General features: G+C 49.1%; 1 protein-coding gene across 1 annotated transcript in view; it reads right to left on the bottom strand.

Moving 5' to 3' along the window:
* Positions 1-16,792, bottom strand: part of ZZEF1 (zinc finger ZZ-type and EF-hand domain containing 1) — a 335,589-nt gene that overhangs the window by 277,763 nt on the left and 41,034 nt on the right. The window contains 2 exon segments of the mRNA XM_029612069.1: positions 5,017-5,165; positions 14,170-14,261. Of these exon segments, the coding sequence (XP_029467929.1) occupies positions 5,017-5,165; positions 14,170-14,261 (241 nt within the window).

Here is a 16,792-nt window from a genome sequence, read left to right on the forward strand (position 1 = left end):
CAAATCGCCCCTCCCGCCCGAGAGGCTGGCATCTGTGTTCCCTAGTACCCAGTCAGGCATTTACAGATCCATTCCCTTCTCCAGATTGCACCAAGACAGTCCCTATGAAAGACTGGACCTGGCATCCTCTGGCAATGATAAAGGAAGCTGAAAATTCTTCCGACAGCGGATTCCAATGGGATAAGACCCCCCTGCAGAAGTCGCATGTGAGCAAAGGCCCATGGCACTAATTCCAGCATAGATGCCATGGAACCCAGGACCTGGGCACTGACAAGTGCAGCAGCTGAAGAACCTGACTCTGAAACTTGAGGACTCTCTCTGTACTCAGAAACACCTTCCCTAGCCGGGTATCGAAGTGTGATGCCAGATACTCCAATGACTGGGTAGGCCTCAGATGACTCTCTGCAAGGTTTGCACCCAGCCCAACGATTCCAGAAGCTGCAATACCCGTTGGTCTGAGCAACCACACTCCACCTCAGATTTCGCCCATTTCAGCCAATTGCCCAGGAAGAGGTGTACCAGGATACCTTCCTTCCTGAGTGCTGCCACTACTAACACCATCACCTTTGTGAACATGCGCGAAGAACTTGAAATTGGAAGTGTTCTCCCAGAACTATGAACTTGAGAAACTTTTGGTGTTTGCACCACATGGGGATATGAAGATAGGCCTCTGACAATTCCAATGATGCTAGAAACTCCCCTTTGCGCACCACCGTTATCACCATGCACAACATCTCCATTCAAAAATGCAACAGCATTTACCTTCTGCAGATTGAGAATAGGCCGAAAGATCCAGTCTTTCTTCGGCACCATGAAGTACACGGATTACCTGCCCTGCCCCCTCCCTTAAGGAGGCACCGGAACAATGGTGTGCAGATATTGCAACCATTGCAGTATGTCCCGCACCACCTCTTGCTTGCAGCAGGATACACAGCGGGAGACTACAAAGGCATCCCTCAGCGGTTGAGAACATTCTAAGGCACAGCCGTCTTATCACCTCCAGGACCCACCGTTCCGACATGATTCTGGTCCACTCCTCATAAAAGAGAGACAGTCTTTCTCCGACAGACACCAAGGAGGAGCGCACCAATACACCTTCATTGCCCAACCTTGCTTCTGCCGCCCCCCTCCTTTGGGAACCACCGTCCCTTAGGGGCCTGCACTGACTCCGAAAAGGCTGCTGTCTGTCAGAACTCTGCTTCTGCAATGCCGGAGTAGGGATCCTGCCCACACAAAATCTTCTGGCCTCTCAAAAACAGGCTTGCAGTGGAAAGGACTTCTTAGGACCCTTCTGGTCCTCAAGCAATTTACTGCCCTTTGACTCTCCCAACTGCTTCAAAAACTGCTCCAAGTCCTCCCCAAAGAGAAGCTTTCCCCTGAAGGGAAGGTTTGATAGCTGGGCTTTAGACCATACATCCGCTGACTAATTTCACAGCCACAGAAGTCCTCACGCCATCATTGCAGAGACCATACTTCTAGCTGCGGTTCGGACCATGTCGTACAGAGCATCGGCTACATAGGCCACCCCCACCTCTAAGTGGGCCGTCTGTGCCACGTCAGTTGTTACTCCTGAACACCTGTCATGTGCCTTCTGCACCCAAGACAAAACAGGCTCTCTGCATCAGACTTCCGCACACTGCTGCATGAAGAGTCAAAGCTGAAACTTCAAACAGCCTCTTGAGCAGAATCTCCAGCTTCCTATCCTGGAGATCCTTGAGAGCCACTGTTCCCATAACTGGGATGGTAGTCTTCTTAGGAACTGCTGACCCGGCTACATCCACCTTGAGAATTCTCCAAGACTCCAAGGTCTGTTCCGGCAAGGGATATATATTTCCCCATAGCTCTCGCAACCTTCAGGCCCACCTCAGGAGATTCCCACTCCCGATCCACCAACTTCTTCACCTGCTTTGTTAACAGGAAAGTGGTAAGGGGTCCCCGCAATCCCTCCAGGGGCGGGTTCACCCCTTCCTTGTCAGAGTCTTCCTGGATGGCTTTAATGCTGAGCTCCTCCAGAATCTGGGGAATCAAAGGACCCAGTTCCACTCTCCAGAACAGCCGGACCACCCGTGGGTCATCTTCTTCAAGCTGAGAGACATGAGATCTGGTAACTCGTCTTTGGAGAAAAAATGCCTCATGGTTCGGTAAGGTTCCGTTCCTGGAGGGATTTCCCCTTCCTCCAGGGAGTCTTGATCTTCGTCAGAGGTGTCCGTGTACCCTATGGTAAGGCACGACTCGGGGGGGCCTAGAGGCCCTGGGAGGTTAGGGTCCTCTGGGGGAGGCTGTGTCATCGGTGGCGTCTATTGCATGTGGACAAAGGTGTGTAGACCTTTAAAGAATTCTACCCAGGAAAAGGATCCTGGGTCTAAATTGAAAGACACTGTGTCCCCAGGGAGCCCCGTTTGAGGGAGGCTCGTGTTGGGGGTAGAGAGGTTCGGTGTACTATCGGTGGAGCCAGATTCCTGTACTGGCTGGGGAGGGCCTTGACCTGGTTCTCCCAGAGCCTCCTCGCACTGTAGACACAGGGCCGAGGCCTCTTCGTGCTGTGCAGCTCTTATGTGGCAGGCTGAGCAGAGGGCTTGTGCCTTGACCTTCTTGGCCGGTGGTGCCATGGTTTGTGCATGTAATATCACAGAAATACCCGGTCTGTGCGTTTAATGCGCGCTCCGGGAGGCTTAGTTATTAGAGATGTGCAATCGTTTATCACGAATTAGGCAATTACAAAGAAATTGCCTAATTCGTCCTGGTTCGGGGGCCCCAAAACTCGAAAAGGATTTTCACCGAACTTCGGGGAAAATCCATTTTTCGGGTTTGTATGGGGAGACAGGCACTTTTTTTTTTTTTTTTTTTTTTAAATTAAAAACCACCCCAAACATTAACATTAACTATAATAACACCCCCCCCCCCCCATATCCCGATCCCTCCCCAAGACTTACCAACATCCCTGGTGGTCCAGCGGGGTCCTGGGTGCCATTTGTCCCTCCGTGGCGTGCCCAGTGTGCTAGTGCTAGCCACGCTCAAAATGGTGCCTAATAGCCTCTGAACTACTATGTCACAGGGGCTCCCGGCGCCATTGGTCAGCCCCTGTCACATGGTAGGAGAACCGACCAATGGCGCCGAAAGCCCCTGTGACATAGTATTGGCAAAGGCTATCGGCGCCATTTTGATTATTGGCAGCCGACGACATCGCTCCCGGACCCCCGCTGGACCCCCAGGGATTATTGGCAAGCTTTTTGGCCAGCTTGGGGGGCCTCCTGACCCCCCCAAGGCTTGCCAATAATCCCTGGGGGTCCAGCGGGGGTCCTGGAGCGATGTCGTCGTCGGCTGCCAATAATCAAAATGGCGCAGATAGCCTTTGCCCATACTATGTCACAGGGGCTTTCGGCGCCATTGGTCGGTTCTCCTACCATGTGACAGGGGCTGACCAATGGCGCCGGTAGCCCCTGTGACATAGTAGTTCAGAGGCTATTCGGCACCATTTTGAGTGTGGCTAGCACTAGCACACTGGGCACGCCACGGAGGGACAAATGGCACCCAGGACCCCGCTGGACCACCAGGGATGTTGGGAAGTCTTGGGGAGGGATCGGGATGGGGGGGGGTGTATGTAATGTATTAAAATTAATTTAAATGCGTGAGGTGGGGGTTTTTTTTAGCTTTGTTTTCCCGCGTCATTTTTTGGCCCGGTTTCGGTTTTCCCCGTTTAGTTTTGGTTTTTTTTCAAAAAAACTAAACGATAAAAACCGAACTTTACCACGAAGTATCCGAGTCAAAAAACAACCCGGTAGCAAAACACGAAGCACATCTCTATTAGTTATGCGCTCCGGGTGCACCGAAGATGTGCGTGTAGACTGGGATGCGCGTTGAGATGCACGCACAGCTATGCGTACAGACTTATCTTATGCGCCCGGCACCGCTGAGCGTGTGGCTGTGCGCCCAGCCCCCTCGTGCGCATCGCTGTGCGCACGGCACTTATGCGTGTGCCGAAGTGCGCACAAGTAAGTTGTGCGCCCGGCTCGCCTCTGTGTGCACGGTTCAGTTAGGCGGAAAGGGTGGAGGATCAAGGGGAAATGGCGTCGGCGACCATGCGAGCAATATGGGAAGCACCTCAGAGGGTCTCCTCGTGGGAGGACCCTCGTATCGGATCGAAGTCTAGCCGGAAGGGGCTGATCAACCCGATAGCCCAGATGCAGACTGGCAATCTGTACGGCTTTCCGAGCCTCGGAGATCGGAGACTTTTAGAAAGTTTTCTACCTTATCTTGTCTTGGCGTTTCCCGGTCTCGTTCCGGGCGGTCTCCGGCTGCTGGGGGAGAGGGAAGTACCTTCACCGCCGCGCTCGGTGTTGCACTCGCTGCCTCTCAGCCGCTCCCGTTGCCAGGGGCTAAATCCACTCCGGGAACCGGCTGCCAGACTGAGGCCTACCTCTAAGGGATCTCTGAAATCACCTCAGGAATTCTCAACTGGGAGAGGGACTCGTAGGTATCACCGCAGGAGAGCGGGGCTGTCTGTAGAGGTAAGATTTCTTCTTGTTTGGAATTTTCTTTGGTTTGAATACTCTAACGCTGTGCAAGCGTGTATAGAGTCCCGAACTGCTATGGAGATGGAGAAATACTGAAGAGCACAGCTTCCTGCAGGGGTATATGTACTAGTGCTGACGTCAGATTGAAATCTGACTCCGTCTCCAACTGCTATCAGGAGCACACTATAGCCATTGGTCCTGAGTCCATCTGCTACACGCTAGGAAAAGAACAATAAACAAAACCTTGAGCGATAGACAGAGAGAGGCTTAATAATCTACAGGACCACAGAATGGCTTGTGCAAGCACGTAATCACAAATGGATCTATTCTAAACACATATTTCTTATTAGCGTCACCAATGTATTAAGCTTTAAAATGAAGAAAACCTAAATACCTTAAAATACATTCATTAACAGGTTCCCAACCAATCTGTACACATTGGGAAAAAAATCTTTAATTAATCAGGCCCTTTGCCTTCCACATTCATTCAAGTCTCACGTACCTGGTTTTTACAAACTGCCTCAATTCATGCAGCGTCCACTTGTCATACTTCTCAAATCTTTTAAAATGCTCCTCTGCATGAAATTTTTGAGACGAAGAATGGTATGCAAAGACCAAGCCACATTGGGCACCAATAGCTCCTTTCCTCACCTTGAAAGGATAAAAAAAGATGAAAAGTCATAATTGAAAAAAACCCCCAAAAACCATTATGCAGGTAACAGCGTGTGCTTTTATCTCTATTCACTGCTGAAATGATAGGACACAGGGAAAATGCTTCCAAATTTATTCCATTACTTCAGTAAATACAAAGAGAATGTCAAGCCATACATTTAGGCTTTAAAATCATCTTCAAACAAGCCAGCTGGCTTTCTAGTACAAGCTAAAAAACGTTTATTGGTTACAGCAAAAATGAAACATTCATTCTGAAATATTATTGAAAACTGTATAAATGATTTTATTTAGAGATAAATCAAATGTTCTATCAAGCTTAACTGTTAATTAACATTGTACTCTTTGTAAATTTTAAACCAGGTAATGCAATCACAAATAAATTAAACCTGAGCATGCAAGCTACTAGAAGATGGTCATCTCGACTATAAACAAAGGCAGTTATTACAAATAACAGGGTGTGGAGGAATAGCTTAGTGGTTAGAGCAGTGGGCTACAAACCAGGGAAACCAGAGTTCAAATCCCACTGCTGCTCCTTGAGACCTTGGGCAAGTCATTTTACCCTCCATTGTCTCAGGTACAAATCTGCAGGGTCATTCATCAAATTGTGTTAGGGCCCTAACGCCCACGATAATGCATGCGTTATTTATCGCAGCATGCACTCTGTATGCAAATTTGCAAACTTTATTCAGATGGGAGGAGTTTGGGCGAAGTAAATGAAAATGAGATGTGGTAATGCTGCATGTGATAGCACAACACATGTGATATACATGCTATCATGGGCAATAATGCTGAAAATAACTACACCTTTTTTCCTAGTGTTACGACCTGCGATAGCTGTATGTTAAGTCTGAAACGGGATTTTTCGCAAATTCCGTTTCAGAGAGGGAGAAAGAGAGCGAGCATCTCTGGGGTGGCACACATAGTAGTCAACTATTTATAGCACTATAGGAAGGTCATCTAGTAACTCGAGGTAAGGTTTTGGTGGTGGGTCTAGAGTTATGGGGCCAGTTTTACATGCACAGGCAGACATACGAATAGCAGAGTACACATCAGTGAAGATTTGATGTGATGTACTGTATACCAAGCTAGGGCGAGAGAACAATGTACAAATCTCATCCTTGTGTACCTTTCCTCATGCCAAATCACGTCAAATCTTCACAGATGTGTACTGTGCTGTTTGTACGTCTGCCTGTGCATGTAAAACTGGCCTTAAATCCCTAGGCCACCACCAAAACCTCACCTCAAGTTACTAGATGACTCTCCTATAGTGGTATAAATAGTTAACTTTTCAAGCTAGGGCGAGCTTTATAAAGAGGCTCTCGCTCTCTAGCCAGGATATCACAGGTGCGATAAATTTACCACATTGTGACAAAATACCTATGCGAAGCGCTAAAGTAGCATGTGGTGCGCTAACTAAAAAATTACCCTGACCACGCCCCTTTTCCTTATAGCGGGTGTTACTCATGTGAAATTTATAGCGTTTTGATGAATCTAAGCTTTAAACTGTAAACTCTTTAGGGATAGGGTACTACCTATAATATCTGAATGTAATCTGCTTTGAAGTGCCGAAAAGCAGAATATAAATCAAAATTTTTTTTAAAAAGCACCTGCATGCTAATATTTACAAATCCAGAAAAGTTTTAGCTGAATTTAAAAAAAAAAAAAAAAAAAAAAAAGTGGGACAAACGCAGAGATGGTAATGAAGCGCTGGCATGACCTGCACAAAGCAGCAGTGAACTGTGCTTCCAAGAAGTGCACTAGAGTAACTGGCATAGAGTGGCAGTTATAACCCTAAAGAGTTCTGAGAAAGCCATGGGGCAGACCATCACTAAACGGATACTGAGCATACTTGCATGGATGGAGAAATCTCGACCGACCAAAATGGCCTACCTAATAGGAAAATTGGCTCTTACCTGCTAATTTTCATTCCTATAGTATCAAGGATCAGACCAGACCACTGGCTTATGTCTCCCTTCCAGCAGATGGAGTCAGAGAAAAAAACTGAAAGGCACCCCCCCTCTTACACTGGTGTGCCACCTGCGATCCTTCAGTATAACCCATACCATAGAAATGAAAAATATCATAACCTTTAACATAAGAACCAATGGCTGTTTCAAAACCAGTTAAGAAAAAAGGAAACTGCATAATGTAGAACTTATGTACATGGAGGCAGCATGTCTATAAGCAACCTGAATGCTACCTCGTTGAGAATATTCTGCAAAAGGAAAACTATACCAAGCGGACTCTCCAGACCCCAAGGGCGGGCTTCTTGACTGATCCTTGGTACTACAGGAACGAAAATTAGCAGGTAAGAACCAATTTTCCTTTCCCTGTACGTACCAGGATCAGTCCAGACCGCTGCGATGTACCCAAGCTACCCTAAATGGGGTGGGACCTGGAGAGCCCTGCTCAGAGAACACTGCTGCTGAAGCAGTCTACATCCGGATCCCGGATGTCCAAACGGTAATGCCTCTCAAAGGTATGTAAAGATTTCCTGCTAGCTGCCCTGCAAATCTCCTGTGGCGAGACAAATGGACTTTCCGTCCAAGATGTTGCCTGAGACCTGATTGAATGCGCCCTTAAACCATCCAGTATCGAATGCCCAAGCCCGATGTAAGTCGAGGATATGGCATCCTTCAGCCACCTGGCAATGGTAGCCTTAGAAACTTTCTGTCCCTTCTTCGGGCCATAACATAAGACAAATAGGTGATCAGACAATCGAAAGGCATTGGTAACCTCCAGATAGCGAAGTAGGGTCTGCTTCACATCCAACCTATGTAATTCACGAGCCTGAGGCGAATCGCAATCCAAATGAGTAAACGCAGGTAACTCCAGTGTCTGATTCAAATGAAACCCAGAGACTACCTTCGGCAGAAAGGAGGGTACTGTTCGAAGGGAAACTCCCAAGTCCGAAATCCGGAGAAAGGGCTCCCAACAGGACAACGCTTGAAGCTCCGATATGCGTCTAGCCGACGTGATAGCCACCAAGAAAATCGCCTCGAGTCAGGTCTTTCAAGGTAGCCCGCTTGATAAGCTGGAAGGGAAGACTGCAGAAGCCTCGGAGAACCAGGTTCAAACTCCACGAAGGACAGACCTGTCTAACTGGAGAATGCAGATGCTTCGTGCCCTTCAAAAAACGTGACACATCCGGATGAGTTGCGAGGGAGACGCCGTCAATCTTTCCCCGCAAACATCCAAGGGCCGCCACCTGCACCCGAAGAGAACTGCACACTAACCCTTTCTTCAGTCCCTCCTGCAAGAACGCTAGAATATGTACAGCGGAAGCATGCCATGGGGGCACATTCACTCCACTACAGCAGGTGTCAAAAACCTTCCAGATCTGAACATAAGCAAGAGAAGTGGATTTCTTGAATGCCTGCAGGAGGGTTGAAATAACTGTATATCAGAGTAGCCTCTTTTCCTCAACTGCCACCTCTCATAAGCCAGGCCACTAGACAAAAGCGATCCACTTGATCAAAAAATATTTGACCTTGTCGAAGAAGATTCAGTAGACGATGGAGTCGAAGCAGGCTGTCGAGTGCCAGATTGACCAGATCCGCGAACCACGGGTATCGCAGTCATTCCAGCGCTACGAGGATAACTGGCCCCATGTGCATCTCTATGCGCCTTATAACCTTGCCTACCAAGGGCCAGGGAGGAAACCAAAGCAGGATGTTGCGAGGCCACGGGAGGACGAGGGCATCGACCCCTTCCGACCCATGCTCCCTTCGGTGACTGAAAACCAAGCCGCCTTTCCATTTCTCTGGGTCGCCATCAAGTTCAGGCGAGGTACATCCCACTGACGAGCCAGGATGCCCATGGCTTCCTCCGACAACTCCCACTCTCCAGGATCCAGACGCTGACAACTGAGAAAATCTGCCTGAACGTTGTCGACTCCAGCTATGTGAGAAGTCGCCAGACAGACTAAATGGCGCTCCACCCAAACCATCAGATGATCAGCCTCTGCGGCTACGGGACAACCCTTGGTACCTCCCTGCTGACTGAAGTAAGCCACCGCCGTCGCTTTGTCTGACAACACCCGCACCAACCGACAGTGAACCAAAGGAAGAAAATGGAGCAACGCCAGATGCACCGCCCTGGTTTCCAAGCGATTGATGGACCATTTCACCTGTTGCCCCGTCCAAATGCCCTGTGCCGCCTAGGATTGACAAACCGCTCCCCAACCGAAGAGGCTGGCATCCATAGTCACTATCACCAATTGATCCCTACGTGAAGGTAGGCCCTCTGTCAAGTTGAAAGAAGCCAAAGACTCACCCGAGTGGACGGCCGCAATGACCGAGCGGAGGGTCTCTATGTGAAAACGAGGCACCCGGAGTGCCTTGTTCACCTTCTTAAGATCCAAAATTGGGCGGAAGGAGCCCTCCTTCTTGGGGACCATGAAATATATGAAATATCTGCCAGTTCCGATTTCCTCCTGAGTCTGAGTTACCGCCGCTTGCTTCGCGTGAGACCCACAGGGCGACATCAAAAACAAGTCCTGCAGCGGGTAAGCAAAATCCAAAGCGTAACCGTGTTCGATGATGCCTAGCACCCACTGGTCCAACATAATCTTGACCCATTCGTCGAGAATGAGAGAGAGAGGCGGCCGCCTATCAACGGGACCGAGGAGTGGGCCAGCACACTTTCATTGTGAGGACTTACCCCCGGAAGATCCCTGAGGACCTCCGTCCCGGGGAGGCCTGCGGCCTCGAAAGGAAGAAGGACAAGCCTGCGATCTCTGCGACGGCTGCCGGGACATATAGGAAGAAGAGAAGGCCCTGCCCTGACGAAACAGGCGCTGGCCTCTGAACCTAGGGCGAGCCAAACCAAAGGTCCTAGGAGTTCTAGGCTTGTCCTCCGGTAACTTGTACACTTTGTTTTCGCCTAGGGACTTAATAAGGGCCTCCAGGTCCTCTCCAAACAAGAATTTCCCCTTAAATGGGAGATTGCCCAACTGAGTCTTGGAGGAAACATCGGCCGACCAGTTGTGTAGCCACAGGAGCCTTCTGGCCGAAATCGCAGATGCCATATTGCGCGCTGTATAAGCCACCGCTGCCTCCATACTATCAGCTTGATCAGCTTCCGCCGGAGGCAACTGCTGCGTGGTAAGTACCTGCTGTACCCATCTAAGGGTCGCCCTTTGCATGAGGCTACTGCACACCGCCGCCCAAACGCATAAGGCAGAGACCTCAAAGATATGCTTGAGAAGGACCTCCAGTTTCCGATCCTGAAGATCCTTAACGGCGGTCGCCCCGCCACCGGGATGGTCGTACGTTTGGTGACAGCCGAGACTGCCGCGTCCACTTTGGGCACCTTAAGGACTGCCAAGGCATCGCCCGGTAAAGGGTAGAGCTTTTCCATAGCACGTCCCACCCAGAGGCTGGCCTCGGGAGTCTCCCACTCCCGTGTCACCAGCTGCATCAACATCGGGTGAAATGGAAAAGCCTTCTGAGGAGCTTTAAGTCCCGAGAGAACTGGCTCCCCCCTTTGGAGACCTCAGCGCTAGGTTGCGGTGCCTCAATATCCAGCTCTTCCAGCACTTTGGGAATCAGATGCTCTAGCTCTTCCTTCTGAAACAGCCTAAGAACCCTGGGATCATCCCCCTCCACTGGGGCGGCCTCATCAACTCCCCAACTCCATTCCCAAGGAGAAGGTCCTGCGCCCCAGGACCCGGTGGATTTGGAGTTGAAAACTCCAAGGGATTAATTACATTCCGGCCAGACTGCCCCCCTAGAGTTATCCAAGCCCCCTGATGGCCTGGGGACCTTGGGTGGAGGAGGTACCGGCTCCTGCAACTCAGCTTCCGCATCTAAAAAAGCTTTGGGGCGGATTTTAAAAGGCCCGCGCGCGCCGGTGGGTCTATTTTGCATAGGCCGCCGGCGCGCGTAAGTCCCAGGGCTTTCGAAAAGGGGAGGGAGGGGGCGTGTCCGGGGGCGTTCCCGAAACGACGCGGCGTTTCGGGGGCGTGCTGCGGCGTTTCAGGGGCGGGCCCAGGGGCGTGGCGCTGGCCCAGGGGCGTGGTTGAGGCCTCCAGACCAGCCCCCGGGACCGGAGGACGGAGTGGGGCTGCCGGCCGACAGGCGTAACTTTGCCGACAAAGGTAGGGGGGGGTTTAGGTAGGGGAAGGGAGGGGAAGGTGGGGGGAGAGCGAAGAAAAGTTCCCTCCGAGGCCGCTTCGAAATCGGAGCGGCCTCGGCGGGAACAGACAGGCCGCGTTGGGCTCGGCGCGCGCAGGTTGCACAAATGTGCACCCCCTTGCGTGCACCGACCCCGGATTTTATAAGATACGCGCGTATCTTATAAAATCCAGCGTACTTTTGTTCGCGCCTGGTGTGCGAACAAAAGTATGTGTTCGCGCAAGTATTTAAAATCTACCCCTTTGTGCATTAGAAGCACAAACTTAGAAGAAAAGGACTGCATCTCTTTAATGCCCTCCCCCCCCCCAGGGCAGGGGGACTGTATCAGGAGGAGAGGCAGGCCCTAGGTCGGTAGGCCGCACAGGGCTCAAATTAGGAGGAGACAGTGTAGGAGGGATCTCCCCTCCCCCTGCAGCCAGCTTCTCTTCCTCCCCTCGTGGGGAAGGCAAAATGGCCACCGTTCCCGCATTAGACGGGGATGGCCCGGCCCAAGTGCAGCGAGAGTGCAACCCTGCATCCACCCCTCGAGATTGTGCTGACATGTTTCCCCTGGCACTCCCCGATTGTCCTTCAACACCGGGGAGACATCTAGCACAGAGGCCATCACGGGAGAGCCGTCGGACCGGCTCTCCGCAAGCAGAGCACGAGACACCCCGTGGCATGGCATGGCCCCTATGGAGCCCCTGGAACCTGCACGGCAAAAATTTAAACCTCTAAAGGTTTCTTTTTTTTTTTTTTGGAAACGCTGTCAACCAGGGGAAAACCGGCATCCCTGGACCACTAACACTGCAGGGCACACCCGAGGAATGCGTACATCTCACGGTGAAGGGAGGAGACAGACCGGCCCACCGGTGAATTTCCCCACTTACCAGTCGGTGGGGCTCCGGGAATGCGGCTATCGGGGCGACCCATCCCAGCCGTGCCTCTACCAAGGTGACTTGGGAGGCGTATCCAACTTCAGCAAAGAACAAAAGTAACTAACTTTTTTTTTTTTTTTTAATTAGCTTGATGTAGCCAAGGAATCCTTCAGAAAGAACAGGCTTTCTGGTAAATTTAAGTCAAAAAATCCCTCTCTTTTCTTTCTTTTTTTTTTTACAGGATCAGGACCGCATGATTCTGTCATCCTCATTTGCTAGAGTCAGAGAAAATACTGAAGGATCACAAGTGACACACCAGTGTCTTTCAGTTTTTTTCTCTGACTCCATCTGCCAGAAGGGAGACATAACCCAGCGGTCTGGACTGATCCTGGTGCGTACAGGGAACTGCCTTTTACCCTGCCATCATTTATGATGTTATTCGCTACACCTTTCCATTGATGCATTCTGTTGGCTCTTCCAGCATAATTTCCAACTCAAAGAGTGGGGGATGCATAGAACTGCCTCCCAGTGGAGGTGGTGCAGATTAAAAAAAAAAATGAGTAACAGAATCGAAGAATAGAATCCAATAGAGTCCAAGAACAGAATCCAAGAAATCCTGAGATAAGGACAGTGGATCTCTAGTTGAAAAATAATGAAGGAAGAGCCAGAGATCAAAAAGGGCCTATGGCACTGCCCCCAGGAATGAAACTCGACAGACTGGATGGGCCTGAGGTGCCTACCTATCGGACCCTCTTATGCCATTTGTTTTTCTGTTAATTGACGTCCATCTACCATATTTTTCAAGACAATGTTTTAAGAAGGCCCAAGGAGTAACTAGCACAGTGGTAGCTTGAATTATGAAGGGGTAGACTTTATTAGGGATTTTGCTATGATAATGGAAGGAGATAATACAGTTCAGAAGAAGCAGTTATGCATTAACAGCACTTTTATCATTATTTATTTATTAATTAGTTTTGGTATACCGATATTCATGAAAAAACATATCACGACGGTTTATATCCATGGGCAAATATCAAGGTTCAATGCAGCCAAATTGAAGGTTTAAGTAGCAGAGATTTCTGACATCTGTGTTACTGAGGAGCAAGGCTATACTATTCTATACAGTGTATAAAAACTGGAGTTTTTGTAGGTTGTGATACTTTTACAGGACTAACATAAAACGGCATTTTAGCATATGAGCTTACGGGACCATATAAGTTCCCTTCTTCAGATGTTAACGGACCAAAGAATTGCCAAAAGAAAAAATTTTTTAAAAACCCATAAATCTATCCAATTGAGTGCAAGGAGGTTAAGCATTCTAAGATATATTTAATGAAAACAACATAAGGCATCTCCACTTTGATAAAAGCCAAACTGTGAAAGTAAGAATTTTGGGTTCCTCTGGTATACAGGCTCCATGACTTCCAGAAAGAAAATTGCCTTTATACTTTTTCATTTGCCTATCATTGGGGAGCCTGTGAGCAGGGACACCAGAAACCTAACCTGTACATCCCATCGCCATTGTGCAGTAAAGAAGGAAGTAAAGAATGACATTTTTGGAATCAGGGCAGATCCAATCGAGAAGTCATAGAGTGTGAGGACACATGCAGCAGGAGCCTGCCATGCATACGAAGTAACATGTAGCAGCTAAGAGACAGAAGATGCTCATAAAAAGAAATACCAAGTTGCCCGCAGGGAACAAACTAGCTAGAGGTATGATCAAATGCAAGGGAGAGAGAAGCTCTTGAGACTGTGTGCATCGAAAAGCACTGAGAAGTCATGGTACTGGATAGAAGACATTCACAGAGGTCAGGCCAAACTGGATTGGGGGCTAAGCCAAGGATGTTGGCAGGGTGGACAAATTTTCGCAAGAACAAGAAGTTAAATGGACCCATCCGTGATATACACAAGCCAAGGAAATATGCTGGGATGTACGGCCTTTTAACACCAGAACAACTGCTGCCAAATAAGAAGAAAAAAAACTTTCACCTTAATTCTCATGTATGTTATTTGGAACATGGACTCTGTGCCTGCAGAGAGAATAATACTTGCTCTGGTCTTTCCAGTCTCCGTAAGAAAACCTAAGATTTAAGTGAGAAAAAAAATAGGAAAATAGAATGAAATACATTAGGAACGTCACACCTCACATCCATCACAAAAAAAGACAAAACACCCCCTTATTTGCGATGCTGCGATAAACAACTACTGAGAGATAAAGAAAACCACTCAGAAGGCCCAGTGATCGTGCCATAATTTCACAAACATGTAAAGCAATGCTGGTGTATGCAGTAATAACAGGCTATAATCTGAATCCAGTGAACAAAGGAAAATTGGTTCTTACCTGCTAATTTTTGTTCCTGTAGTCCAGATTCCTGGGTTCTGCCTCCCTTCCAGCAGATGGAGAGAGAGAAAGTTTTACTGACACTTTCCTAGTGAGCCACTTGCAGTCCCTCAGTATTGACCTTTATCAAAGCCAAGATAGTAGAATAACAAACATGAATCAATATCCCCTGAATGAGCAGGGGTGAAGTGGAAACTTAGAACAGAGAAAGACTGGTCCCATAACAAAACATGAAGGGCTAAACAAAACCTGTGCCATTCTTCAGATTAATTACAAGAACATGTCGAGAGGACTCTCCTGAACTCCCCATATCCACTGGGTGGGACTCTGGCCTGATCTGTGGTACTACAGGAATGAAAGTTAGGAGGTAAGAACCAATTTCCCTTTCCCTGTACATACCCAGATCAGTCCAGACTCCTGGGATGTACCAAAGCTTCCCTAACTAGGGTGGGACCACGAGAATCCAGCTCGAATTACACTCTCCCCAAACCCTTGGCTTCTGGGGCCTGAACATTCAAATGATAATGTCTGGCAAAAGTGTGCAAAGACTTCCAAGTAGCCACCCTCCAAATCTCTTGTGGTGATATTTGCTGACATTCGGCCCAGGTCGTCACCTGGGAACGAGTAGAATGAGCCCTTAAGCCCACCGGGACCTGACGCCCCTGACAGATATACGCCAAGCCAATGGCCTTTGATGCCTTATGCCCCCTTTTTTTTTTTTTTGCACCACTCCACAGCACAAAAAGATGATCTGACAAACGAAAGCTGTTTAACTTTCAGGTATCACAATAAAGCGTGCTTGACATCCAAAAACCGCAATTCCCTCGCATGAGGCACTGAACCCTCCAAAACTGGAAAAGCCAGGAGCTCCACCAACTGACTTAAGTATAAAAAAAGATACCACTTTCAGCAAAAAGGCTGGAACCGTCTGCAAAGAAACCCCTGAATCTGTAATTCACAAGAAAGGATCTCAACATAAAGCTTAAAGGTCCAAAATCCTCCTAACTGAACAAACTGCCACCAAGAAAAAGACCTTCAATGTAAGATTCTTTATGGTAGCCCGCTTCAGAGGCTCAAGTGACGCCGCAAGCATGCCTTTCAGAACTAAGTTAAGGCTCCAGGAGGGACACAGTTTCTGAACCGGAGGCCACAAATACTTAGCCCCACGGAGAAAACCCACCACATCCAGATGCGCAGCCGGAATTGTCCCATGCACCTTGCCCCGGAGCCAACCCAAGGCTGTCACCTGAACCCTAGGGAATTAAAGGACAAACCCTTCACCAAACCCTCTTTGCAAGAAAGTAAGGATATCCACTACAGAAGCTTGCATAGGAACACCACCTTGCTCCATGTACCAATCCTCAGACACCTTCCAGACCCTCACATAGGCTAAGGAGGTGGAGGACTTCCTACCTTGCAAAAGAGTAGAAATAACATCCTCCGAGTAACCTTTCTCCCTTAAGATCTTCCTCTCAAAAGTCAAGCCGTGAGATAGAAGCGAGCCGCATGATCTGAAAATATGGGACCTTGACGCAGAAGGTTCAGTGGATGAGAGAACCTCAACGGGCCATCTCCTGCTAGATTGACCAGATCGGCAAACCAAGGTCTTCGAGGCCACTCCAGTACCACCAGAATTACATCTCCTGGGTGGATCTCCATGGGCCTCAATATCTTGCCTGCTAGTGGCTACAGCAGAAACACATACAGCAGAGACAGTCCCTCGGCCAAAGAAGAACCAAGGCGTCAACTCCCTCTGCTCCATGCTCTCTTCTGTGACTGAAGAAGCAGACCACCTTGGCATTTCGCTGAGTTGCCATTAAGTCCATGCAGGGTTCGCCCCATCTGGCACTGATAAGAGCCATTGCCTCCTACGACAGCTCCCATTCCCCGGGATCCAGTTTCTGATGGCTGAGAAAATCTGCCTGCACAATGTCGGCCCCAGCTATGTGAGAAGCCATTAACACCACCAGATGCTGCTCTGCCCAGTGGATCAGCTCCCGAGCTTCCTGAGCCATCGCCCAACTCTTGGTACCACCCTGCCGGTTGATATTAGCTATCGTTGTCACATTGTCAGACAAGATTCTGACAGTACAGCTACACACTGGGGGAAAAAAAAGCCCTCAGCGCCAAATGCACCACTCTAGTCTCTAGGTGACTGATAGACCAAGATGCATCCTCCGCAAACCACTGGCCTTGCATCAACTGATCTTGATAGACCGCTCCCCAACTGGAGAGACTGGCATTTGTGGTGACCACCATCCACTCTAGGAT

This window comes from Rhinatrema bivittatum, chromosome 8 (genome assembly GCF_901001135.1).
Source record: "Rhinatrema bivittatum chromosome 8, aRhiBiv1.1, whole genome shotgun sequence".
Classification (NCBI taxonomy): Eukaryota; Metazoa; Chordata; class Amphibia; order Gymnophiona; family Rhinatrematidae; genus Rhinatrema; species Rhinatrema bivittatum.